The 27,335-nt window shown below is 33.3% G+C and overlaps 3 protein-coding genes across 12 annotated transcripts in view; 2 read left to right on the top strand and 1 right to left on the bottom strand.

Moving 5' to 3' along the window:
- LOC109579258 (uncharacterized) overlaps window positions 1–27,335 on the top strand; it is a 464,513-nt gene that overhangs the window by 180,604 nt on the left and 256,574 nt on the right. The gene's annotated exons all lie outside the window — the stretch shown is intronic.
- On the top strand, window positions 19,276–22,843 carry LOC125775458 (myb-related transcription factor, partner of profilin-like). Its single transcript, XM_049446103.1, has 4 exons — window positions 19,276–19,307; window positions 19,378–19,570; window positions 19,620–20,084; window positions 22,613–22,843. Exons 1-4 carry the CDS (start codon window positions 19,291–19,293, stop codon window positions 22,841–22,843), a joined length of 906 nt encoding a protein of 301 aa, XP_049302060.1. The 5' UTR covers window positions 19,276–19,290.
- The window catches only part of LOC105233578 (FERM domain-containing protein 5), a 753,696-nt gene continuing 752,317 nt past the window's right edge, over window positions 25,957–27,335 (bottom strand). For 2 of the 8 annotated variants that reach the window (XM_049462600.1, XM_049462599.1), the window contains exon 8: window positions 25,957–27,208. In XM_049462600.1, the coding sequence (XP_049318557.1) occupies window positions 26,673–27,208 (536 nt within the window). In that variant the 3' untranslated portion in view covers window positions 25,957–26,672. The remainder of the gene's footprint in view (window positions 27,209–27,335) is intronic. The other 6 variants (XM_049462605.1, XM_049462606.1, XM_049462601.1 and 3 more) reach the window with 5 other exon arrangements.

The following is a 27,335-nucleotide window of genomic DNA, read 5'->3' as shown; positions in this document are numbered from 1 at the left end:
AGATCCTGTTACTTTTTTCTTTCCGGTTTTATCTTTTGGAGTCTCTGGACCAGGACTTATCACGACTGTTTCTGTCAGTGTATGGTCTAATACACTTTCAACTGAAATCTTTGTGGCGCATTACTTGTGGATTCGCCGTGCGATGTTCAATCATCGGCAATATTAGTTCTTCACTTAGTTTACGCATAAATTGACGACGTTCTGTCGTTTTTTGACACTCATTTTATTATTTTCATAATAAATTATATATGCCGCAAGTGAAGAAATATCTAGCATGTTGAAGAACATTGCCATTGACCATCTCGACGATCGTCGTTGACTGGTGTATCTCCGCACCGTTTGGTCCATTGTGTCAACTCCAGCTTTATATTTATTATAAAAATTTATTATTTCTCTGTTTTGTTTAGCCTCATCACCAACTGATATATCTGAATGCATTGTCGATATCAGAATGACAGCTTTATTTTTTTAGGAACGTAGGAACACATGGTAACCTTTTCGTGAAATCCAAACATTTAATGTCTGTAGTTTGTTTTCGAGTCCCTTAAGTTTCAGCTTACAAATTTTAGCAGCATCTTTTAGGAGGCTATTTTTTCAAATTTGTCTACGATAGTAATTAGTTTTGAAGTTTGCGAATTATAATTGTCCAAGTCTATTATATGAATGAAATTGAAATAACTTTCGATCGTTCTCGCGTGTCCAATCTTCAGGGCTATCATATTCTGGTCTTCGTCAAAATTTTGTATTTCCAAGACTTGTCCATAAGCAAAGGCTATTCCAAAGGTAAATAATTGTTTATTATTTTCGTGGTCTCAGTTTAATTTTTGATTTGTAAAATTTTTTGCCTTTAGTAGTTTGTAAAGTAACGTCATTATCTTTTAATACTTTATGTTTCGAGAATCGTGCAGTTATTTTGTTTCTCCTACATTCTTTTTTATATATATCCTCTTCTTTGTTCCTACGCTCTGGAGATTTCCTAGATCTATTAAGACGACTAATATTTTTTAATTTAGCTTTCATAACTATTTCTTTAACAATGGGGTATAGTTTTTCTTTAAATTCATTTAACTTAACTACAAATTCGTGTTTGTTGTCGTATTTTATGTCTCTTGAGAAGTTATACGGTCTTCCAAAGAATAACTTATATAGTGTAAATTTTGTAGATGAATGGATTGTATTATTGTAAGTTATAAACGTCTCTGTTTAAATGAGCTAAGCATCCACCCCTTCTACCCTGTAAAACTGGCGCATTCTAATGCAACAGCGCAATTAACCACAGCTGATGACACTTCAACGCAACTCACCACACCTGTGCTCTTACCCACAAAACAAAAAGGATAGACAACAGGAAAGGAGACTACATTCGCCATACACGCATTCGCTGACACACTGCGTCCCGTCGTCATCACCCGGTCCGCTCAGAGAATGTAAAGTATAGAGAAGGTGCAGGTTCGACAGCGAACATTTTGTAGGATTTTTGAACGGAGTTCACCTCAGAATTCACGATGAGAAATGTTAACATTTTTAACAGTTCTCCACATAGTGAGAATATGAAGAGAAAAAATATATGAATTTAAGGCATTTGTTGCCATAGCATGTATACCCAAGCAGAGAATATGAAGAGACATAAATATATGTATGCATGAATATGAATATGAAGACATAAACATATGCATGCATTCTCCTTACGATCTCCCAACAACAGCATTGATATTTTCATGCCTCAATTTTTCAACTTGGGAATCGCAATGTATGCAAATACATATGTATGTATGCTTTTGCGTTTTGCCGTCGGCAATTGAATACTGACATGTAAACATAATTATAATATGAGTATAATTTTGTATGAATGCCTGCATAGTAATATTTATAGTCAATTTGGACTTGCATATTTAATAATTTTCTTTGATTGTTGCATAATATACTATACTAATAAATATTTTTGTATTATATTTCCCACTAATAGAAATTAAATTTATCACAACAATATACATGTATGTACATACCAGAGACCTGCATTGGGTATGATCGATCCGGTTTGATCAGCCACGCTCAAAACGGTCACAACTCAGCACAGCGGTTCGCAACAAAATTGTTCGATCGAGTTTCGTGCTCAAAACGAAGGAGTTCGATCAGTTGATTGGATTGCTCTGCTTACTGATTGAAACTGATTGGTTGGTTCCGGTATGATGATTGGAAGTGAGTGTACAGAAAAAGACGATCAAGTCCAACGATGCACGAAAACTCAGACATCGATCAAGTTGCGTTTGAATTGATTGTGATTAGACCAATCAGATCGAGAATTGCCCTGCAAATATGTATATACATAGTTTGTATGTACATATTTGTGTGTTTTAACGGAAACAAGTTGCGATGCATAAAATTAACCAAAACATTACTGCATATATTTCTTCATTTTTAACGCTTAAAACTAAAATTCAATTAATGCTTAAAATTAATAAACAAAGGTAATGCTTAAAATATTAGGGAACACAAATTTAAAATTTTTATCACTTCTTCATTGAGATCAACAAAAACTTAAAATTAAAAGAAGGTAATAAACTTGGTTTCTTAATCGCTAAAGCTTTAAAAAAATGAATTTAAAAACAATAAATTATCAACTGAACATGGTCCGAGCCTATTTCTTTTTTAAGTTATAATATTTCCAGCTAAAGAAAAAGAACGCTCAGCGACTGCGCTGCTGGCAGGAACCAACCGGTATGACCAAACGGTATGATTGTGATCGATCAGAATGCAAGCAGCATTCTCGAACATTCTTTGCTGTTCACACGAGGCTTTCGATCGAGAAAAATCATGCCGAAACAAGCAACAGTGATTGAAACTGATTGTTCGCTTCGAGCACGCTCGCTTACGATCATTCATTTTTGTTGAAGCAAAGTTTTCCGTCACAAAAAATCTGAGTCAATGATCGGGTATGATTGAAAAAATTGTGATCGTTGCAGCTCTCTGGTACATACATCATATTATCTTATGTCTCTGCACATGCTCATATCATAATCTTATTATCTGCTCATATACATAAATGTATGTATACGCATGTGCGCGTTCAGAAATTCAAACAATGATTTTATCACTTATCAATGTATTTCATGTGCGCGCATTGATCTGCATGTTCATACATTCATATACACTTATATGTACATATATTTGTATACACTTCCGAACATATACGTAATGCACAAGCATACAAACATATGCATACACATGTGAATATGTCACCAACAAAAACATCACAAGTCAATATGGCAGCCGAATTGGCGAAGCCCAAATGTAGTAAATTTTACAACAAAAACGATTTCATTCATAAACGCAGGCGCATATGCCACAAGCGACCTCGCTTCATTCATATAAACAGACGCCGTAACATCTACCCGAGCATGCCTTTGCCGACAAGCGTCTTTTCGCGACGATGGCAAAAGCTAAAAATCATAAATTGAACATCTTCTGGTGTTTGTTCAAAGAAAGAAGTGAGAAAAGTGGCAACATAGGAGTTGTCGATTTATAATATTTGTCTAAAATATTTTTCCGTGACTCGCAAAAATCTGCGTCGATATGTATGCAAGCTCATACATATGCATACATATTTACGCTAGTTTGTTGGCGAAGCTGTTACAGCGGCAAGGGAAGCGGTAACAATCGGCAATCGTTTGTTAGTTTCTTTCGCGTCTCGTCGCGTCAGTGCTTCGACAGATTGATGTGCTGAACATATAGAACACTACAGACTGCAAGCGCCATCTAAATCTGATATTGAAATACACACATTCTTATGGACACAGTTATTTAGACAGCTGCACAACTACATAACTGTGTCCATATGAACGTGTATATTTTAATATTTGACAGATGTCGCTTGCAGTCTGCCCCACTCAATGTGTTCAGCATTTGACTCTTTGACAAAACGCCTGTTTCGGCCATTGATTGACCGTGAAAACGAAGATGCGTGCGACACTTGTTATTATGAATGTATGTACATATGTATGTATGTGGCTCGTATTTGTGTTCGTAAACATACAGACTAGAGCCCGACCGAATGTAAAATTTTGGCCGAAGCCGTAGCCGTAGCCGAACTTCGGCACCAAAAAAACATTCGGCCGAATACCGAAGCCGAAGCCGTATAAAAAGTTTATTTATTTATTTCAGGAAAATGTATTTTATTGTATACAAACACTTAAATTAAATATAACATTTCATGTCTAAACAAAAAAAACACTTAAGTTCATGTTGATCTTGAAAATATACACATGTACATGTATGTATATATAAAATTAATAATTAATAATTAAAGTTTAATAGTTTTATGTTGTAGTGCAGGAACAGGAGCTTATCAGCATTATAACCGAGCAGGCTTGAACGCCTATCACTGTAAAGCTGCCCAGCGGCACTAAAAAGTTGCTCGCTAGCCACGCTGCTCGGTGGAGCGGAAAGAAATTTTAGCGCTATAGATTTTAAAGAGACAAATGAGCTTAAATGCCAATATTGATATATATTTGTGTCTCTGGGTAGTAGACGTTGTTGTAAATAGTCGTTCACCTCTTTAAAAATACCCTGCGATTGTGTTTTTGATATTTCCTCAACGAATAGAGAGCTGTCGTGGATGTCCCAAAGTCTTGTTTTTGTGGAATTGTCAGTCACTGCAGGATGCAATGGACTCCCTGTCACTGAACATTCTTCTTCATTATTGTTATTTTCATTATAATTATAAATTTTGTTTTTACAAATATCTACTTGATCGGTTGAAAAATATTTTGTTTTAAACCTTGGATCAAGGAATGTTGCAATCATTAATTCGTTTTTCATTACATTCTGGAAACGATTGTTAATTGAATTAAGCAAGTTTTTCATTAAAAATTCCAGTTCATCATGTTCCTCACATTCAGTTTGAAGTATATTCTGCAACATACGTACCAATGGAATGACCATAGATATGGAGGCTAAACCAAGTGAAAGCTCTAGCGTAGCTTCATAAAAGGGTTGCAAAATTTAAACCAGTTTGCTTATACGTTTCCACTCATATCCAGTCGGAACGTCTATCTAGTTTTTCTCTGTCGCATATAAAACTAATGGGCTCTTTTGCTCTAACAGTCTTTCTAACATTAGATACATACTGTTCCACCTGGTAACAACGTCCTGTATCAACTTGTGTTTTGGAACGCTACACATTTCTTGATACTGATTAAGATGTCGATAAGCTTGTTCACTTCTTTTAAAGTGTCCGACGATCTTACGACACTTTTTAATAATGTGGTCAATTTCTTCGTTTTTTAGCACGCAATCATGCAAAACAAGTTGTAGAGTATGCGCTACACAACCAAAGGATTTAAAATCACCTATGCGCATTGCAGCAGACATATTACGCGCATTATCTGTTACAACCAGATGCACTTTATTTCCTATTTTGAAATTATTTATCGTTTAAGCCAGCTTTTCAGTTATGTAGTTTCCATCATGGTCGTCTTCCAAGACTTTGGCGCCTAGTATAACTTTTATACGTTCAGGTCCATAAATCATATGTGCAGTCAGGCTCAACAACGAACAGCTTTTAGAAGAATTGGTCCAAATATCTGTGGTTATGCTGATCCATTTCGCTTTTTTTAAGACAGCAACAACCTTTTTTAAAACTTTTTCGTAAGTGTCCGGCATCAGTGATGTTCTGAAAAATTTTTCACTTTTCAGTTTGTATTTCGCCGGCATAATTGGATTTCCAAAATTAAGCCTTTGAAATGCTACACCATCCACTATGCCAGGGATGGGCACATTTTTAGCCCGCAAAGTTAGCAAAGTGCGCACGGGGGCTAGATGAGGGGAATATCAGTTTACGGAGAGAAGGGCATAACAAGTTGAGAAAAATTGCGAAAAAAATGAATTACATTCCTCCATAACTTGATGTTCATCGCAGAGTGGTTGCGGCAATACTGACATTGTACACAAATTTAAAGGTGGAAATGTACTTCATATCGGAATTGTGCAGTTGTGTGAACAAAAAGGGGTAAACATAATTTGCAGAGTTTAGAGTTTCGCATTAAAATTTGTTTTTATTTACCTTTGCATGGTGGGAAATTTTAATCACTGTAAGGAAAAAATATATATATGTTATGTTATGTATCTAAAAACAATTTTATTTAATAAGAAAACAGCATATTTTAAAACTTCACAACACCTTATGGTTGTTTCTATTTTGTTCACACCACTGTACATGTGATAGATCAGTCAATGGTGGTGGAAAATACGTTGCTCTCATTTGTAAATGTGGAGTGGTAAAACGTTGCTCTCACTTCCTCTTCATGTTTGCCCGCGATGATCCCCTCACCTAGCCCTCAAAATGTGCACTCGTGCCCGAACGGGCAAAATGCCACTGAGGGCTAATGTGCCCATCCCTGCACTATGCTATAGGAAAGCATATCAACAATAATGAGATCCATTATAGTTTTATTTATTTGAAGTGCCAACGGGTGATCATCTGGCCACAAATTTGTGCGTTCGATTGCTTCTGGCATGGTAATTTGCAATTTGTCGCTAATAATATTAATTTCGCTTTCGTTTGCCTTTCTTTTCTGTGGAATACTTAAACTAGCTATCTCCGTCGACTTTATAAATATATTCCACTTTTAAGGGTGCATTTTCTTCAAATGATTTTTAATATTATGGGTTGTTTGCCTTTTTTTATCCTCGTGCCCAAGCGACAATTCTTTTTTGCAAACATTGCAGATGGCAGTTTTTTTCTTGCGAACAAAATGATCCCAAATCTTGGACATCTTAATCTAAATGCTTAAAGAAAAATAGAAGTATTATAAGTAAATTGTTTTTAACACCTTACCAACGCATTTATTTGTTCCAATCTACGAACAGCTTATATTGACAACAATGTTGCGTTGTGCAACTGTCACAGCAAAAGACATAAAATTTTCTCTACGTAAAGCAATAAATGTCGCCAAAAAGTAGGCTATTTTTTTTATTAATAAACATTTGGTTTTAAAAAAGTAATATTCGGCTAAAAATTCGGTTTTTTTTGGCCGAAGCCGAATGCACAGCCGAAGGCATTTTCAAAGCCGAATGTTCGGCAAACCGAAGCCGAAGCCGAACCTTCGGTCGGGCTTTAATACAGACAAATGTGCCAAAGAAATAATATACATATGTATGTATATGCCATAGAAATTCTATTGGTACAAATATGGAAATGATAACGAAATATAGCGAATATGCATATTTCATGAAGGTCATTAATTTTTTTGAAGAAATGAAAGGAATGAAATGAAGTGTTTATATGAGCATTTTAGTTCATTTTATAATAGACGAAATTAATATAATTTTTGAAATAGTAATTTATTTAAAATTATTTTTTATTTAATTTTATCACATAAAATTTTTACCATTTTTCGGAAATATAAATATCAATATAAAATAATCACGTAATGTATGTGACAATTATTCATATAATACAATATACATAAGCATGCATATGTGAAAATCACGCATAAGTGACAATGGTTCACATAATACATACAATATAAGCATGCATATGTCACTCAGAGAATGCTTTTTCACATTCTTTGTGTGACTTTGTATATTTTGTACATTCTTCTACAAAGCAATTCTCTTCATTTATTCTCAGTCGTTTTACATATATTTCTGCCATTGAACGTGCTCATTTCTGCTAAATAGCAGCGAGAAAGGGAATCCCCTTCACGAATCTTATAAGCTCTGTTAGCCGTTCAATCCAACATCATACAGAATTCGATTTGCACCTTCTCTATACTTTACATTCTCTGGTCCGCTTCGCTACCACCATTCGATTCGATACATTTTGATCCGCAAAACACTACCTTTGGCTCCGAGCCGCCCGCGCCGACTTATAGCGATCCAAACTATTGGAGAGTAATTTGATGCGAACAAAATTTTATATATAATATCGCACAGAACCATTTGTTAAAGAAATAATAATTTTAAATATATTGTGCTTTTCATCAAAACACTGTGTTTTTCATTTTAAACCCTCGCGCGGGTGTGAGTGCAAATTGAAACGTTTAATACCCTGTTTGTATTCCCCAATAAATTGGCTCAACATTTATTTATGGTCCTTCGAGCCTTAACGAAAGGCACCTATAACAGACAAATTAAAATCAATAAAAACAATAATAAATAAATTTGGTGGCAATCGATATACATATATAATATATGCATAAATTTCTGTGGAGAAAACCAAAATACAAAGTGCTCAAACAAAACAAAATAAAATAAAAAAAAAACGAAAGTGAGTGCAGTGCTCTTAAAATATATAAAAGGTGAACTACTTAACAAGCACAAAAAAATTACAAGAAAAATCAAAATATAAATACAGACCCAACAAAAACAAAAGAAACCCAAAAACAACAAACAGAATATTAGGCGCGAAACCAAATAAAACATAAATTTGAGAGCAGCGAAAAGAGTGCACTAAAGTACAAAAAACAAAAACCAGAGCAGTTCAGTGTCACAACAAAAAAGAAAACAAAATAAACAACAACAGTGCATTTCTATATATACACATATGTACATACATATATCAAAACAAATTAAAAAGTACAGGAAATATGGACCAAATTCCTTGTTAAACTAAAACTACATACATACAAAAAAACACTGGGCGCGAAAGCCAGCAGGAGAACATACATACTTACATATCAACAAATTAAACGCGCGCGAAACCTAAATGTAAAATATAAACTAACAAATTAAGCGGGCGCGAATCTAAAACAACATAGAATAAACCAAAAAAAAAAACGGCTAAACCAAAAACAACCAACTGGAATCGAAGGAGAAGGAGTTGACATCAGAGGCCCGAATAAACGCAGACAAATATACGCACAAACAGCATTGCAAGTCAACAAAACAAAACAAAAACATAAAGCAGCCAAAATTCAAGTATTTACTTGCAATATTTTTCGGCAATACCCCTTCTGCTTAATAAAGCAGTAAGTAGGATTGCATATAGCTAAGTAAGCAAAGGCAAAAATAAAAAGCAACACAAAAAATATAAAACAATAATAATATGCGCAATTTTGAGACACATATCTTTAATGATTATTAATGCTTCATTGTATATTTCCAAGGTAATCATCAAATCTGGTTAATTGACGTACGACGCATCCGAATCAAAATATCTTCCGTCATGTAATCTTGATATTTGTTCCATAATTCCAGTGGATTCGATGGCATGCATGTTGATATTATAATCGGGAAAAGCATTCTTATTTGTTGTGGTATAGATGAAACACATGCATCTTGAAACGTCGATTCCCAATGTGAACCGTTTTCCAACAAATGCAGTAGGTGACATGCCTCGCGATACGTCTCACACAAATGACCATCAACTATTTTCAAATCTTCGAACGATCTTGGTCCTTGAACGTTCACCAATAGCAATCGCAAATAAAAACATTCCGCGTTGTTGGGATGAATCGTATACATTCTGCCCAAAGCAAATGTTGAATATATACCTGGGTGACCATCAACTGCTGTACCCTGTTTACGTCGTTGGAATTCTTTTGATGATGTATTCCATGTGTAATACTGAGGTACATCAGTATATAGCAAACTTCTGGCAAATGTATCGGTTTCACAAAGTCGAAAAAAAGCAGTTAAAGTAGTCGCTGGTGGTTGTGCTGCTCTCTGCTGTATATTTTCAGTCGTAAAATAAACACGTTGACCATTTTCAAGATGCACCGCTAGATGAACAACAACAGGATGTCTTTCGTGCAATGGAAACGAAAATATTCGCCAAATTGCTTCATTGCTGCTAACGTATCGGCCCATTTGATATCGAGTAATTTCATCATTCCTATTGTCAGCATCAGGTACTTCAAAGACAGCCATATCACTTCCTTTATTCACATACTTGCAAATGTATTTGATTGACTTGACGGAATTACAATACTCAAGGTTAATGTGAGACCGAAATATTTTTGACAGAAGTGGTGAATATGGCACAACCCAGCGGTTATCGACGATGATTTCGTGATAACGAATGTTAATCATTACTGATTGACCGTTATCTTCAGTAGACCGTCGTCGATACAACGGGTATCCATCATTGCCTGTTATTGTGTCGGAAGTCAATGCTCTGGGATAACGCTTTGAGCATTTGCCATCAATCATGCATGGTGAATTCATATTTAGTACGCCACATGGGCCATGAATCATATGTTTTGTGACGACTTCAAATAATTCTTGATCAATTGTTTGATCTGGTATCTCGGCTGATATGATATTATCAATTTCATCTGGTGTGATTTTACGAACCAACCATATCAATATATGTGCGTGCGGCAATCCTCTCTTTTGCCATTCGATTGAATACATATAACACCGCACTTCTCCAAATACGCGCAATTTCACAATTACATCCATCAGCGCTTTAAATTTTTGCCGAAAAACACGTGCATTTATATCGTGACGATCTGTTGTTGATTGACCGTCAAACAAATTATTTTGAATATCGCTCCACTTCGGATTACATGGGAATGTAATAAATAAATCTGGTTGGCCGTATTTTCTCACGTATGACATCGCATCTGGAGCATATTCGTGCATATGGCGAGGACTTCCAATATAAGATGCTGGTAATATCGTCAGACGTCCAATATCATTCAAATTCCCATCATTTGTTATTGCATCACGCAAATGTATGTATTCTTCTGATCGCAATTTACTTTGATTGAACCGGATGTAATTGAGACGTTCAGTCTCAATTTTCGCATACATGTCCACAATGTATTGATGAAACAGTTTTCTACATCTCAAAATGTAATTTGAACTTCCTTCGCGAATCATTAATCTGTATGAATAATAATTCAAGGCGCTGACCTTCTTTTGAGCATCAAGACCTGTAAAAAATACGTTTCAAAACGTATTTAGAAGATTTCAATTCAAAATCGAAATCTTTTATTTAAACGAAATATTTATGAGCACGATATATATTATGTACATGTGCTTGGATTAATCATTGGGATATTTATATGGTATCCATCATGGCCATTCCAGTGCAATATAGGATACTGTAATGCATCGTAACAACGATGAAGCTCTGAAACACGTTGTAATTGTTCATTTCTACGGTGAAGAATAATATCTCGAGATTGAAACGATTTTTATCTCCGATAAAACATATTTGTAAAAATTGATGGTTAGCGTCGGGGAGCGGTAACAATGAACCCGCTAGGTGATAAATTTGACCTTGAATCTGTAAAATGTATGCAATGTTATAGGAATATATTTTTCCCTATTCATTGAAAAAACCATCAAATATTCCATTCAATCACCTTAAATGTCGGCATAAATTGATCTCTTATAATTTTTGTAGCGCCGAAAGAAGTCATTTGAAAAGACGAATTGTACTCTTGTATATGATTTAAAAAATGTTTCGATTCTGGTGATGTCTCAAAAATTAATGATTTTAATGGTTCAGGAGGCGGTTCAAATTCCGGCAATTTTACTTTCCCGTTAGCGCAACACATTCCAGCCGTTTCACCCGAGAATTTAGCCGCTTCACAATGTGGGCATATAACATCCATCATTCCAATATATCCATGTACATTATAGTCGATTGAAGGGTCGTAATCAAATGCAGCACGGAACATATCTTCCAAAACACGACGTCGTATTCGCGAAGGTCTTGCTGGATTTCTTGCATGATGAGCTTCTTCAAATCTATTTCGTGGACGTCGCACTGCACTTTGTGATACTCTTTGTGACAACACGCCCCGAGCATTTCGAGTACGTCGACCTATGTTTGATTTTGTACGTGCCGGCATTTTCTTTAAAATAATTTCTTATATGATCACTTCGTTTGAAACACACATAAAGTTTTCACTGAATATTTTCAATAATTATTCTTTTAAATAGCCGGAATAAAAAAGCAAGCGACCGAAATTGAACGTTTCAAATAATTTACAAATCAAAATATTGAAAAACAAAACAAAAAAGAAATGTATGAAAAGTCACTTTTTGAAAATTTCAAATTTTTCGACTTTTCCTTATGAAAAGTATTGTATGGTTTTTTTTATATCTAACCCTTTCCAGATCCACAGCGAACAACTTCTGATTTCATGAAGATTGGTTCCGCCGTTCTCGAGCGTTAGCGTTAGTAACAAACAAACAATAATTTTTACTTACATACATATGTATGTATGTATGTATATACAAATAAAACGTTTGTATGGGAAAAAGAAAAGGGCTGTTTTTAGGGGTTTTCCGGCAACTTTCGTAACTTTTTCTTACATAAGAACCTTCTCCTAATAATAGCAAATACAACAAAAAAAATCAGCCAAATCGGTTCAGCCGTTCATGAGTGATGAAATTACAAAGAAATATATATAGATATATCAATGTGCAAAATTTGAAGAGGTTCGTTTGGTGTTTCTGTAACTTGGAATTCTAATTTTGGTGGGTGTCTGTCGTATTTGAGTGTATTGCAAATTTCACAATTATTTAAAGTTTTATTTATTATAGATTCCATAAGGGGAAAATAATATTGTCTCTTTAAGTATTCATAAATTTCGGTAATTCCTCTATGGTTCTTATTTTCATGACAGGTACGAATTAGTTCAACTTGCTTATCATTGTCAGTTACATCTAATAGGATTTTAGTGCATCGGACAATACGAAATTGTTTTCCATTTGAAAAGTATTTTGAATATATCAGTTGAATAGTTCTGAAGGTTGGTTCATCGGAGAAAATGCCAGTTAGTTTACCTGAGGGTATACATTTTTTGAAAATCTGAACTATTGTGTCTTGAGAAAATTCTTTTTCTCTTATAGTTCGACGTTGTTTGTTTCTAAAGATGGTTTCAACAGTCATACTGGGCTTTTTGTCAGATCTTTCTAATAAAAGTTGCAAGTTGAATTCATTTAAAGGTTTTTCTGAAATTGGTATGCCATCATTCACATTTTCTTTACATGAATGTATTGTAGACAGTTCTTCCGAATCACACAAATTTATATCAGCGGTTTTATCATGGTCTAATTTTATCCTGCTCAATGCATCTGCGTTACTGTTCAATTTTCCTTTTTTATATACGATCTCGTAGTCATACTCTTCCAACTTCAGGCGCCATCTCACCAATTTCGAATTGGGCTCCTTGAGAGTCATTAGCCATGTAAGTGGTCTGTGGTCAGTAATTATTTTAAATTTACGACCGAAGATTTATGGGCGGAAATATTTGGTTGCCCACACTATGGCTAAAAGCTCTTTCTCAATAGTGTAATAGTTAATCTCACTCTCAGAAAGAGTCCTACTTGCATAGGAAATAGGTTTGTCACTACCTATGTGACCTTGAGAAAGGACTGCTCCAAGCGCAATGTTACTTGCGTCTGTTGTGAGTAAAAATGGCTTTGTGAAATCAGGGTATTGCAGTATTGGATCGTTCATTAAAATGTTCTTGCATGTTTCGAAAGCTTCTAGGTATCTGGCGTTTAGTGTTATGCTTCTGCCCTTTTTTAAGCATTCTGCCACTGGTTTTGCAAGTCTTGCCAAGTTCGGGATAAACTTCCTTTCATAACTAAGTAGGCCTATGAACGATTTTATTTCACGATTAGTTCGTGGTATCGGAAATTTCTGGATGGCTTCTATTTTTGTCGGATCCGCTTTTATGCCTACCGTCGTGACTACGTGTCCTAAAAAAGCAATTTCTTTTCGCATAAACTCTGATTTGTCCATCTGGACCTTAAAATTTGAACATCTTAACTTCCTGGAGGGACGTCGAAAATATAATAATGACATCTAAATACACTTGACAGATTTTTCCAACTAAATCATTTATGACATTATCCATAACCCTCTGGAAAGTTGAGGGTGCGTTTTTTAAGCCAAAAGGCAATCTTACGTATTCGTAGTGACCCCCTTCCACAGTAATGGCTGTTTTTGATATGTCCCGTGGATCCATTTCAATTTGATGGAAGCCACTTGCTAGGTCCAAAGTTGAAAAATAAAGGCATTTGCCCAGTTTATCCAAGATATGTTCGGGAGGGGGTACCTGTCCGAGACGGTTTTCTCGTTCAACTTCCTATAGTCAATGACCAGTCTCCATTTCGTCTTCCCCGATGCGTCCTTCTTTTTTGGAACAATCCATACTGGAGAGCTCCATGGGGAAAAGCTCGGCTTAATAATCCCTTGCTCCAACATCTCTGATATCTGTCTCCGAACTTCCTCTTTATGAACGAAAGGATACCTGTAAGACCTAGTATGAATAGGAATATCGTCCGTCGTCCTAATTCTGTGTTTTATTTCATTTGCAAACGTCAACTTTTCATCCTCTCTATAAAAGATATCACTATATTTAGTACATACAGTAGAAACTCGTTTATCCGGCCCTCAGTTATACGGATTCGCGATTATCCGGACTACCGATCGCGACCAATTTATATGTACCTACGTAGAAATTATGGAATCATGAACGTGTCGGAACTTGCATATTCCGCTAGCGCAGTGTGGGGTCGCTGCCGCTGCCCCGCGCGTTTCATTATTGTTTTAGTTCATTTTCAATTGTGACTCCGCTCTGACGTGCGTGTCACGTTTGCATATTTAAACCTGCCAAAGCGTAAGAGACAATTTAACGACGCTATATGACTTTATGTAAAAAGTCAGCTAAAACAGGGTTACAATTATATTTTTCCATGACATTGCACGCAAATATACATGATTTTCGATCTGACATATTTTACAGCCCTTGCAAATAATTTTCTGCGTGTGTTTGTTGTTGTGCCGGTGCACCGAGAGGAAATATATGCAATTCTTGCACCGTGCAAGGGATTTGCAAGAGCGAGAGAATACCCCTAGGATGATACTGTGAGTCTACTACAACTGAAACGAATTCGTGATATAGCAGCAATGAAGAGAAAAAGTTGCTTACGTCAAATGACAATTACCAAATATTTTAAACCAAATTAAACTTATTACCTACCTACTTACTTCATGATTACCAAATGCAAATTACCAAATACATATGTAGACAAATTATTCGTACATACGTACCTAAATATTTTATTGTATTTCATGATTAATGCTGCAGTTTGGTATTACGTATATAGAGTAATCTAAGAAAATATGTACATACATATGTACATACATAAGTAAGTGTTCATTTCTTAATACATTGATTTTCGTTGCAGGATATGAATATCTATTTCTTTTTCTTCATACATTCGATTATCCGGATTTTCGATTATCCGAATGCCTATCGACAACAATTAGTCCGGTTAATCGAGTTTCTACTGTAGTTTCAAAAGTTTATGCTTTTCTTCGCCATTCAGATGTTCCATTCGGAGTAAGCCAGATAAATTTGCAATTCTTTCACTGTTTGATTTGCAATGCATATTAAAGTTATTAAGTTCGACGAAGTTTTCTGAATTATACGGACTTGTTTTCAGGGGTTGCTCTAGGAAAATTGTTTGGTCATTCCCGATGGGATTAACTACTTCTATTGTACTAAACCAGTCTTTCGCAAAGTATATGCCTGGAGAAATAATTAAGCCGTTGTCTAAAGTTATTGTATTTATCATAATATCTCCTTCCTTAGAATCAACTGGCAGTTTTACGATTTGTTTCGAATTTGCCTCTATTGTGAATTTATCAGAGGAAAAATTTGGTTTCATTTTAAGAGGTATTGTAATATTATTTGTAATTAGTATTTTATTTTCAAAATCAATTTTATCTTTAATTTTTGTCAAAAAATCTAAGCCTAACAGTCTGTCAAAATAATCATGGAATTTAAAAACTAAGAATGTAAGAGTTTCTGTTTTCCTAATTTCTTTGAAAATAGGTAATGTCACTTGTTTGTCAATTATATATTTATGTAAGATGGTAGATATAGTTATTAGAATACATTTCTTGATATCTAAGAGATTTATAAATTCCGGGTTTATAAATGAAGAAGAAGCTCCGGTATCTATTAGGAATCTTAATTGTCTGCCAAATGGAGAGCTTATACTGATATAGGGTAAAATACTACCATGTTTATTGCAGTCTATATATCCTGTTTGTTTCTTGAGGCTAACTGTAAAAGATCCTGATTATCGTCAATATTGTAATTTTCATATTGGTCCAGGTTTATCTTGTTAGCGTGGTCAAGACATGGGACAGAGCTTTCATTTCGAAGACTTCTAAATTCGTTAATAAGTATTATTCATTTCATTCCTATTTATTATCCTACTAAATTGAGTGCTTGGGCTAGTTTTAAATTTGTTTGTGCCCTTTTCAAATTTTGAAAATCCACTACCGGTATCCATAGGTTCTGGTGGGGGCTGTGATTGCCTCCAATTTGTTTGCCTCGAAAAATTGGGTTTAAAATTTGAAAAATTCTCGCGGTGTACTTGGGAATTTTGGGGTAACAAATTACGGTTCTGATTGTTTGAATTTGGCTCAAAATTATTGTTATTAACATAGTAAGGTCTGATTGAAAAATTAAAATATCTTTTAGGTTGGTAATAATTTTCTTGTCTTGGTGCATTATTTACAAAATTTTGTGGATATTTATCCTAAATCTGGATTATATTGGTAATTTGGTCTAAATTGGGGATATTTGGCTTTATTCAAATTGGACCTAATATAATGAATATTCTGTTCTCTGATGCAATAGTCAAGGGCAATCGGCAATGATTCTGATCTCTTTGCTCTAATCGTAGATCCCATAGGTTCCCGTAAACCCGACAAAAATGAGTTTAGCCACATTTCGTTGGCTTGACCATCTATTTTATTTCTTATGGCCCTCAAGAGGATTAGTCCATGAGGAGTGTTATCTGCTCCACTAATGTGAAGGAGTATTTCTTCCACATTACTAATGAATTCGTGGAGTAATCTTGGATTACCATCAAATTTGGGTAAGGTCCTTGATTGAATCTGGAATTCTAAGTGAGTTAAAAAATGTCGATATTATTCATGTTGTTACTATTAGTTTTCGTTTGAGTTCTGTATTTGAAAGGATATTAAAATTTAATGTACTGTCCTCGGATATAACGGGTAGGCTTCTTGAGTTAAAAATCTTAAAACTTTTAAGATATGGAAAATATCTAGATTTACTACTCATCAAAAATAAAAACTTGTTTTATTTACGTAAGATAATTTGGTTCCGATTGATAGGAATTTGGAATCAAATAATGCCTACACAAAAATAATATGTAATTAATTTTTATAAAACTTTTCCACTTCTTCCTTTTCCTTTTTAATTTTACTGATTTTGGCAATGTATGTTATATTTTCTTTTAAATTGTAAAGATTATTATTATTTTTTTTTTTTTTATGATCTTTCCAATCTTTCTTTTTAATTAATATATTTTTCTTTAAAATTTTTCTAATTTCATCTACTTTCGCAATATATTTATGTATATATGTTAACTTTTCTTCAATGTTTTTTTTTTTTTGTATATACATATATGTAATTCAATAACCGCTCATTAACTTACAGAGCCCCTATGAGAATTGTATACATGAGGTGTTTAGGTCCTTTTTCCAACGGTTGACTTATCTCCTTTTAGCCTTATACCAATATGCTCTTGGTATTTGTTTTCCGTCCGATATTCCTTCAGATTTCTCAACAGGCGGCCCCTTATGTGGTCCAAGGATTAACAAAGTTTTATTTTGTTAGCACTTTTAGTTTCGACCCGAACCGTTTTCGACTGCGCCAGTTATGTTACTCAAGGTTGTTCCGTTAAATATAAACACCTTATCTCTTTGAAGGTTACAGTTATGTTACTCAACGTTCTTCCGTTAAATAAAAACACCTTATCTCTTTGAAGGTTACACCAATAATGATTTTTATTTCTGAACCAATTTTACATGAAGCCAAACAAGTAAAAGGAATTTGATGAGTCAAGAAAAATACAGTAAAAATTAAAACAATAATAATTGTACAAAAGTTGGTAAACAGGAAGTAAGTATTAATTACAATTGTTGCAATGTTTTAAATAAGAAAATAAATTTAATGATTTATTGTTATTATTTTATTGGTGTCTTCTGGGTTTTGGTGGGGGTTGATGTGACGATATAACTCGCGATACAGCGGATAAGAATTGGAGTGCCACATGTCAAATGTATGATCTGTGTTCGAATTGTTTGCTCCAGCACAAATCAAGTTACCGAAGAATTTTTAGAATTTTTTTTTAATAAAACAAACAAAATTTTTAATACTCAGATCGTGGGTACCCCGGTACCCGGTTGCTAAAAGACGTCGGTAAAGTTGGTTACTAACATAAGGGTTAAAGCCATGAGAACTTTCTTTGTACTCTTCGGCACTCCTAAAAAACTTGTCTGCAGTCAAGTCGCTGAATTTGCAGGAAAAATATTTAAAGACTTCTGCCAACAATATAATATTCAAATACATTTCACGTCTTTCCAACAATCATCTAGCAATTCACCAGTTGAGAGGTTACATTTCTCCTTAACCGAAATATATCGCATTATAATAAATAAAAAAGGAGAAAAAACTGGATTGTGATCATAATGATATTCTTACCGAAACGTTTACTACATACTATAATAACGCTGTCCATTCTACCACTAAATACACTCCATATACGATTTTTTACGGTAGACCACATTTATTTAACAAAGAGACGGCATTCAACAACGAACATAACTATATCCAAAAACTTAATGATTTTCAGAGAGTAATATATCCCGAGATTAAAGATGAAGTTGAAAGAAAAATGAAAACTCCAACTCTTATCACAACCAAAAATCAGAAGATTCACAAATAAAAAATGAAAAGAAGAATAAAAAAACAAGAAGCTCAGTCCATTTAAATTTTAATCTATAAAAAAAAAAAAAAAACAAAACAAAAAGAAAGTTTATTACAAAAAAATATATATATAAAATAAAAAATGAAAGTCAATGAACGAAATAATGAAGCTTTAATATTTTTATAATTACACTCTTTTGATTTTTTTTAAGAAAAATATATAAAACAGTTATATTATATAAGCTCAAAATTCAGAATAATAAGAATATAATAGTTATAAACACTGTATTTATAGAAGAGCGATGAACGCAATGAAAACTTTATTTATGTTACAATATATGTATGTATCTAATAAGGCAAATTAACAACCACATACTTACAGACCGATTCTTTGCACTTAACAAATTATCAAAATATTGTTTATTTATCAAGACTTTTATCAAGCCAAAAGCTTTTTGTTATTTTGTGCAAATATTGATAAAACTTAAAGCTTCAGTGCGAATCGCTTTTCACCATACTGTGGTGAACAAAATAATGTAAACAGAAATCAGTTGTTTAGTGCGAAATGGATTCTTCAACAACGTAAGTATTCATTATTATTAATTGTTAATTTTAAAGAAATAAATGGTTTAATATTTAATTCAATTTATAGAAAACCAAAAAACCAACGTGCTACGCACGAACAATTAGAAACTTACGTTTCATTTTGCCGGGCGCATCCGGAAATCGGTAGAGGAAAAAATACGCCAAAATCGCCTCGACAAATGCAGGATTTGTGGCGGCAGCTGGCGGAGCAGTTAAATGCGTGCAGAGGGCCATCTCGTACTGCAGCTAAGTGGAAAGAGGTAATTCGTCTGATATTTTCTACATTTGTTAAATGATTTTGATTTACAGACAATGGGTGTTTGGAAGAGCCAACTACGTACGCGGGCAAGGCGCTTAAAAATGGAGCAGAGGCTCACTGGAGGAGGGCCCTGTGGCAAGCCGTTGACCAATTTCGAGCAAAAATCTTTGGCAGCTTTTGGATCAGTAGCTGTGGATGGAGTGGAAACTATTGAAAGCTTTGGTTTAGGGCTGCCGCGAAAACAAATTGTAGAATCGTCGATAATTGAGTGTCCAATATCATCTACTGAAAGTAGACTGCCTAGTTCAGCACCACTGCCAAGCCTATTATTGTCGCCAACCCCACTACCTTCGCCAAACTCACTACCATCGTTTAACGCACTACCATCGCCAGGCCCACTACCATCGCCAAACCAACTGCCATCGCCAAACCCACTACCATCGCCAGGCCCACTACCATCGCCAAATTCAGCACAATCTCCATATGATTCACCGTTATTTAGCCCGGATAAACAGGTATGTAATTTCTATTTTATTCTACAATGTATCCAAGTACATAAACCCCTGGCCACTGGTTAAACGCAGTGGCTTTTTTTCTTTTTTTGGGTTATTTTTCTTTTATTTATTCGCAAAGAAAAGCCATATGAACCCAAGTTTTTAGCTTCATACGAACTTTTTAATAATTTTACAAACTTTAAATTTGGAGCCAAGAATTCGCACCAATATACTCGTATCTGTATGAGTACCTATACATAAGTAATACATACCCTGCCAACCATGAGTGGGTAAACATCCAGATAATCGGCTGGTTGCATGGTGGTAAACGTGGGGATAAACATATAGAGTGTGTCTTAGGCCGAGCGAATATTTAACCCACTCACGTACGTATACATGTGATCATACATCTCTGTTGCGCTCATTCAGCAGTGTCATATAGAAAAGTATATCTGTCCTGCTCTAATATCCCCGATCGACGGCTGATGCAGGGTTGCATTTTAAACAGCTGATGCAGGGTTGCATTTTTTAATTCCTACTTTAAAAATTTATTAAAATTTCAGACAACTTTTTAATTTTTAAATTATTAATTTTATTTATTTTAATAAATATTTACATAAAATTATAACAAATATATTTCTAACATTTCATAAATAAAAATATATTTAATTTAAAAAAGAATTTCATCTGAAAAAAAGATTAATTAAAGAAAATAATTATTAATAGCTGAAAATAAAAGAGTGAAAAAAGATGATAAAAGACAAATACCTGAAAATGAAATAAAGATTATTAAAACCTGAAAATAAAAGAGTGGAAAAATATTATAAAAGACAAATACCTGAAAATAAAATAAAGATTATTAAAACCTGAAAATAAAAGAGTGGAAAATTATCATAAAAGACAAATACCTGAAAATATAATAAAGATTATTAAAACCTGAAAATAAAAGAGTGGAAAAATATTATAAAAGACAAATACCTGAAAATAAAATAAAGATGATTAAAACCTGAAAATAAAAGAGTGGAAAATTATCATAAAAGACAAATACCTGAAAATAAAATAAAGATGATTAAAACCTGAAAATAAAAGAATGGAAAATTATCATAAAAGACAAATACCTGAAAATAAAATAAAGATTATTAAAACCTGAAAATAAAAGAGTGGAAAATTATCATAAAAGACAAATACCTGAAAGAAGATTAAAATAAAATAAAGATGAAACAAGAGATTATTGTAAGAAAAACATTAATTAATTCTCATTTTATTTATTGATATTTTATTCAGAAATATTACCTACTAATACAATGAATATAATAATAAAGAAAAACTTAAAATTAAATTTAAAAGGATCTAATTCCTCATAGTACGCCTTACATGTTTGTATCGGTTATGACTTAAACTTACCAAATGTCTTACAGCTAAAATTTTTTTGTCGTCCATATATATATATATAATATAATATAATATAGTCTAACAATAACGTAATATAATATTATATAATATAAAATATGATAATAAAATATATATGTACATATATAAAATGAAATATAAATATACAAAACTCTCGTCGGTGAGAATTAAACGCAAAATTTGAAAAAAAAAAAAAATAATAATTAATCAAAAAGTTCAGTTATAAAACAAAAGTTCTTTTGCAAATAATTTAAACACTGCACAGGCCGCTTTAAGGACACGCTCTTTTATGTATAAAATTTGTAATGCACAGGCCGCTTTAAACACACGTTCTTTTATATATAATTTTAGCACTGCGCAGGCCGAAAGAATAGAATAATAGAATATTTGTAACCCGCACTTATTAAACATTGTAGTTATTTTATAAAATAAGTTATTAGGACCAACCGCACTGGTCATTTAATTAAATATCTACTATATGTATGTGTTTATATATATTAAAAATTAACAAAAAAACTCACTAATTAAAATTGTTCTGCTTCTGATGCCAAATGATTGATTGAAGATTTCTAAAGAGAGAAATAAGAATTAATTAAATGTATTTATAACTATTTCAAAATTGTTCTTACCTTTTTATATATTGCTAAGTACTTTGTTTAAATGCTGCAATGCCATAAAGTTATTAATTCAAAATTTATTTATAATATGCAAATTTTTTAACTTACCTTTCTTCTTCCCACTAGAATTGCAAATGGCTCGCAATTTTCCCTCGTTTTTTATTACCCTTTTTGGGATTTTCTATTGTCACTATTGACTATTATGTTTTCTCCTTCGCACTCATTCAAATAAATCAAGAAATGAAAAACTTTTTTTCATCGCTTTTAGGTAAACAAAAAATAACCCGAAAATGTGCGTTGGTGTTAGTGAATAGACAAAAAAATGTGTAGTTGTATTGGAATATTTGTCTCAAGTGGGTAGCCGTGGTTGGCAGGGTAGTTATGCATATATGTACACATATGTATACATATTTGCATAATGCATATGTATTTACATATGCCCATATATGTATGTATATATATCCATACATACAAACATACATATGCCTTTACGTAGTTTTTAATAAATATTTTTTTTTTAAGATTGACACCGATTCGGATGCCAGGACATCACGGCCATCACGAGGGGAGCGCAATAAGCTAATTAGTAGTCTTATTGCTAACATAGCAAAGAGGAATGCTGCTGAAGAACACAGGCAACATCGTGAAGAGGAACAGCGTCGGGAGCACCGGGAAGTAATACATGCCATCCATGACCTAACAAGAGTTGTCGCAGAGTTAATAAATGTTTTAAAACAAAACTCTGGTCATTAGAGTTGGAAGACTGAATTTTATATTTTTTTTTTAATTCCTTATTTTTCAAATTTTAGTTTTCTTGTTTGTACATATCCATATGTATGTATGTTAATGGACTTTGTTTTTATTAAAATAAATTATTCAAACTAATGAATTAAACTAATGAAACAATGTTGTTAATAATTATATCTGGTTGTGTTATTCTGTAGCTGAAGATGTCGTGACTCAGACCGAGCAGCTTAGCATGTGCCTGACACAGGCTATGCAGGGGTTACTTTTAAGTGCGGTGATGTGTGCTTCTGTTTAGATATTCTGTTTACATATGACTTGTGTATACACATATTGTTAGCAGTCGTTATATTGTGTAATAATAGAAGGATAATGTAACAGGAGTAGGTTAATGTGTAATGTCATTGTGCAGTGTATATATGTATGCACATTGTTAGTAGTAATGTAGTGTATGTATAGTGTAATAATGTGTTAAAGTGTAGATATATATCTTGCCCTTATCCTTTCACCTTCTCGTGTATACTGCAAAGAGTCACCGGAATTAACTACATGGTCAGAGTCTTCTTCAACCTCGTTGTCCACCGCGTCCATGGTAATACCAGCTTTCGTAATTATATTATGCAGTATAACATAACTGCTTATTATTAATGCGGACGTTTCATGGGAATAATGTAGAACCCGGTGCTTCAGCAAACATCTGAAGCGCGATTTTAAAACTCCGAACGCTCTTTCAACACAATTTCTGGCAGTACAATGTAGCTTATTATACTTTCGCTCTTGAGAAGTACTAGGATTTCCGACCGGTGTTAAGAGCCAAGGTTCTAAAAGGTAACCTTGGTCACCAATCAGCCACGACTCCCTTCGGTGCCCTACAGAGTAATAAACACTGTGTTCTGGGTGATTTTTTTAACAGTGAAGACATATCTAAATCAATAGTGTCATTAGAATATTGGTAACTCGAGCGTAGATCATGGCAGAGTGAGAGCGTTGGGAGAAGCGTTCTTGTAACAAATGCAAATGCACAAAAATGCCTTATTTTATGATTTACGGTAAATAAAGCTCAGGATATACCAGGATATAGCAATCAAAGCACAGAATGCAAGAAAACAAAATGATTGAAGCGGCGGAGCAGGTTGCAAACTGCATTCTTGCTTTGCGCTTACATAACTGTTTGAACTTGCAACCCGCTTGTTGTAGTTATTTTCTGCTATGTTCATTTAAAATTTAATTCTTTGCAAGTGTCTATGAATACGTGTACGAATGCGATAAGAATTTGGTAAAGAATTTTGAATTTTAAAAGTTGATTTTTCTTGAAAAGTAGTTTTAAAACACATAGCCCGTATAATTTGTCGATAAATAGAATTTTTACCACTAGAAAATGAATTCTTCGTCAAGAGGGTCCTTAGTTGTATTCCGCAGAAAATGATCAAGGCTGAGGGTACTTTCATCTTCAGAAGAGGAAAGTGGCTGTAACATAGATATAACGACGCAAGATTTTTTAGAAACTGATTCTGAAAAAGTGATGACACAGAATGGCAGCAAGTAACAGGAAGAAGCAATATGTTAAATCAGTTTACGGGAGAAAAAGAATTTTTTCTATTTATCAGATATTTCTGTCAAGGAATCTCCTTTAATTAATTGTATTCGAAACAAATCGATATGCCAATGGTGTTGAACACAGTTCTTCATCCAACACAAGGAAACATGAATCAATCCTGGATATCTGTTATCGTAGAAGAAATGAAAATTGATGGATGGATTGTTATTTGAAAGACGCATGTATACAGATAGTTACTATACCAGTGTGCCTTTAGCCGAATAGCTTTTAGATAAAGATATGTGGCACTCTGAAAGTAAATAAAAAATTTCTACCACCAGAGCAAAACTGAAACAAAGACCTGGTGACTATGTGTCTGTTGAAATCTCTAAAGAGTCAAATTTTTAAAATGGACAGACCAGAGGTCAGTTTGTATGTTAACTACTTGCAATGTTCATACTTGTTGAAAGAGAAAATTTTAGTAAGCGAAAACCTGATGCTAGTTTTGATTATAATAAGGGGTTAGGGGTAATCAGAATTTTCAAAAATTTATTTTTTTTTTTGCATTTTCGTTAAGTGTAATATCTTAGAAATATTTTCTGAAAATTTCACGTTGATCAGAAAATTAGTTTTTGAGTTATTCGACAAATAACAAAGAGAGCTCGGGCACTTCAAAGCGCTAGTGTGAAACTTTAAACGCGTTTTTGAGTTGGTGACAACTGTTACTCGAAAACCGCTCAGTAGATTTTAATGAAATTTATACAGCTTTTAGAATACATAATAAACTCGGGCCTAATTTAAGGATTTTTATTTTTTCAAAAGATTCGATTTTTGAAGACCAATTAACTGTTGAAATTTTCCCAAAAATTTGGGAAAAAAATTCCTGAGGCCGCCATTTTGTTAATTTTTGAAAAAAAAAATTCTTCGTCAGGCCCAGGATTATCTATTTATAAAACTTTTTTTTTTGTCCGACTGATTTTAGATGAATCTCCAAGGACTTATGGTTGTCACCGCAAGTACCTTTTTTTGGAACTGGGTCAACACAAACAACTACAACTTTGGAAATTAAATTTTTTTTGAAATTTCCGTGACTTCAAGTCAACACATTCTATAATTATCCCATATTACTACTTTTGTAAAATAACACGATTTAATAGCAAAAAAAATACTGAAAATTCTAATTTTTTCGTGCCTCTGACTACCCCTAACCCCATAATGCAAAAACTGAAGATGATATATCCGACCAATTCGTTGCGCAAAACTGTAAAATGGTACAGGGGAATTTTCTTTGAGTTGATTTACGCAACGTCAATTGTAAATGCATGGTACATAGAACTATACATTTTCTTCAGAAACATCCTGGAACGGCAAAAAAGACACGGTCATGAATATTATAAAACATTATCTACTCAACGAAGTTTTGCTGAAAAGAGAACTAAAAAGGTTACAACGATCTGCCCATTTTGTGAAAATAAACCACTTTGTTTAAAATGTTTTAAAAAAAATTCATAAATATTAATAAATATATTTAACAATTTCTTTTGATACCAAATAGTTTTATTTCATTTAACAAAAAATAGTTCTGAATCAAATATGAAACCTTAATGCCGTCCTCAACGTATTAATAAAAGATTATCGGTTTTTAATTATAACTTTGGAAGAATTAAAGGTTAAATACAAAATTTAACATTCTGACTTGGTGAACATAGTTCAAATTTTTACAAATTTATCGTAATATCTTCAGTTCGCAGGTAGAACTTTCTTATCTGTTTCGTAGTACTATGATAGTAATGGGAATCAAACAATGAATGTAAAGTTCAATATCGATTGCCCCATCATGCCTTTGCTGATACAACATATTCTATTTGTTTCAAAAAATAAAAACAAAGAAATGAAAAATACAAATATAAATATTATACAATATTCTAATATAATTTAATTACTGAATATTTTTCAAATAAAAATCATTCGAAACACTTTTGATTTAAGTTGAAAATTGATCTTTTATACATTCCTAACAGGCAACATGTTATTAGCGCAAATGGAATGGGCTTTAATCCCTTAAATATACTTATTTAGTTTTTTATTATGCTATTTCCAATAATTTTTAGTTATATTATTATAATATTTTCAATTATTTTTAGATATATTAATTTTAATATTTTCAATTATTTTTAGATATATTAATTTTAAAGTTGTAATTAAGGGTGCTGGGTTTTTAGTTTATGTTTAATATAGAGATAGTACATGCTAAGTAATAAATTACTGGTGCTAAGGCTGACGAGATGATACACTGAATATTTAGTTAATAACTTTGTTCTTAATAAATTGCTTTAAAGGTAAATAATAATTATCTCTAAAAGCAGTAGTTTCAGGAGCACGTCGGATGCTGTCAAATAATTCTGTATTGGATTCAAAAATGAAAAACACAGTTAGGGTCATGATTATTATAACGAAAGCCATTGAAGGAAAAAATAGGCGACATATATAAAAACTCCAAAGATTTTTAATTTTGCTGTTATTAAATTTTTTATATAAAGTTGCCGTGCCGTCCATATTTTTATTATGATGGGATATGGATAAAGAGTTAAAATTATTTTGTATAGTATTTAATTTTATTTTATTTAAGGAGGGAAGAAAATAGAGTGAAGAAGGTTTATGTTCGTCATTAGTATCAAAAAAGGGTCTATTATCATTATCATCTATGTCCGATTGTTTTGGCTTTACATATCCACTTTGAATCCCTAAATAATCCGAAACATCCATCAAGTACTGGTTCCGATTACAAATATCCGTATCTATGACGGATACGCCTGATCGCGGCAAGCTGTTGTACCCTGAAATATCAAAAAAAAAAAATCATTATTAGTGGACGCTTGTTGTACGTAGGCTGCTATATATATTTCTGGACTAGGCAACCCTAAGTGTTGCCAGGTGCAATCTAACATTTCCATTGGAAAGTTT

Source organism: Bactrocera dorsalis, chromosome 1 (assembly GCF_023373825.1).
Source record: "Bactrocera dorsalis isolate Fly_Bdor chromosome 1, ASM2337382v1, whole genome shotgun sequence".
Classification (NCBI taxonomy): Eukaryota; Metazoa; Arthropoda; class Insecta; order Diptera; family Tephritidae; genus Bactrocera; species Bactrocera dorsalis.
The sequence above is the reverse complement of the archived record's forward strand: the minus strand, read 5'-3'. Positions and strand labels throughout refer to the sequence as shown.

Excerpts from the sequence above, each read along its gene's own strand:
- LOC125775458 (XM_049446103.1), top strand. Across the intron at positions 19,571-19,619 it reads CTGCAGCTAAGTGGAAAGAG|ACAATGGGTGTTTGGAAGAG; the intron begins GTAATTCGTCTG and ends TTTGATTTACAG. Across the intron at positions 20,085-22,612 it reads TATTTAGCCCGGATAAACAG|ATTGACACCGATTCGGATGC; the intron begins GTATGTAATTTC and ends TTTTTTTTTAAG.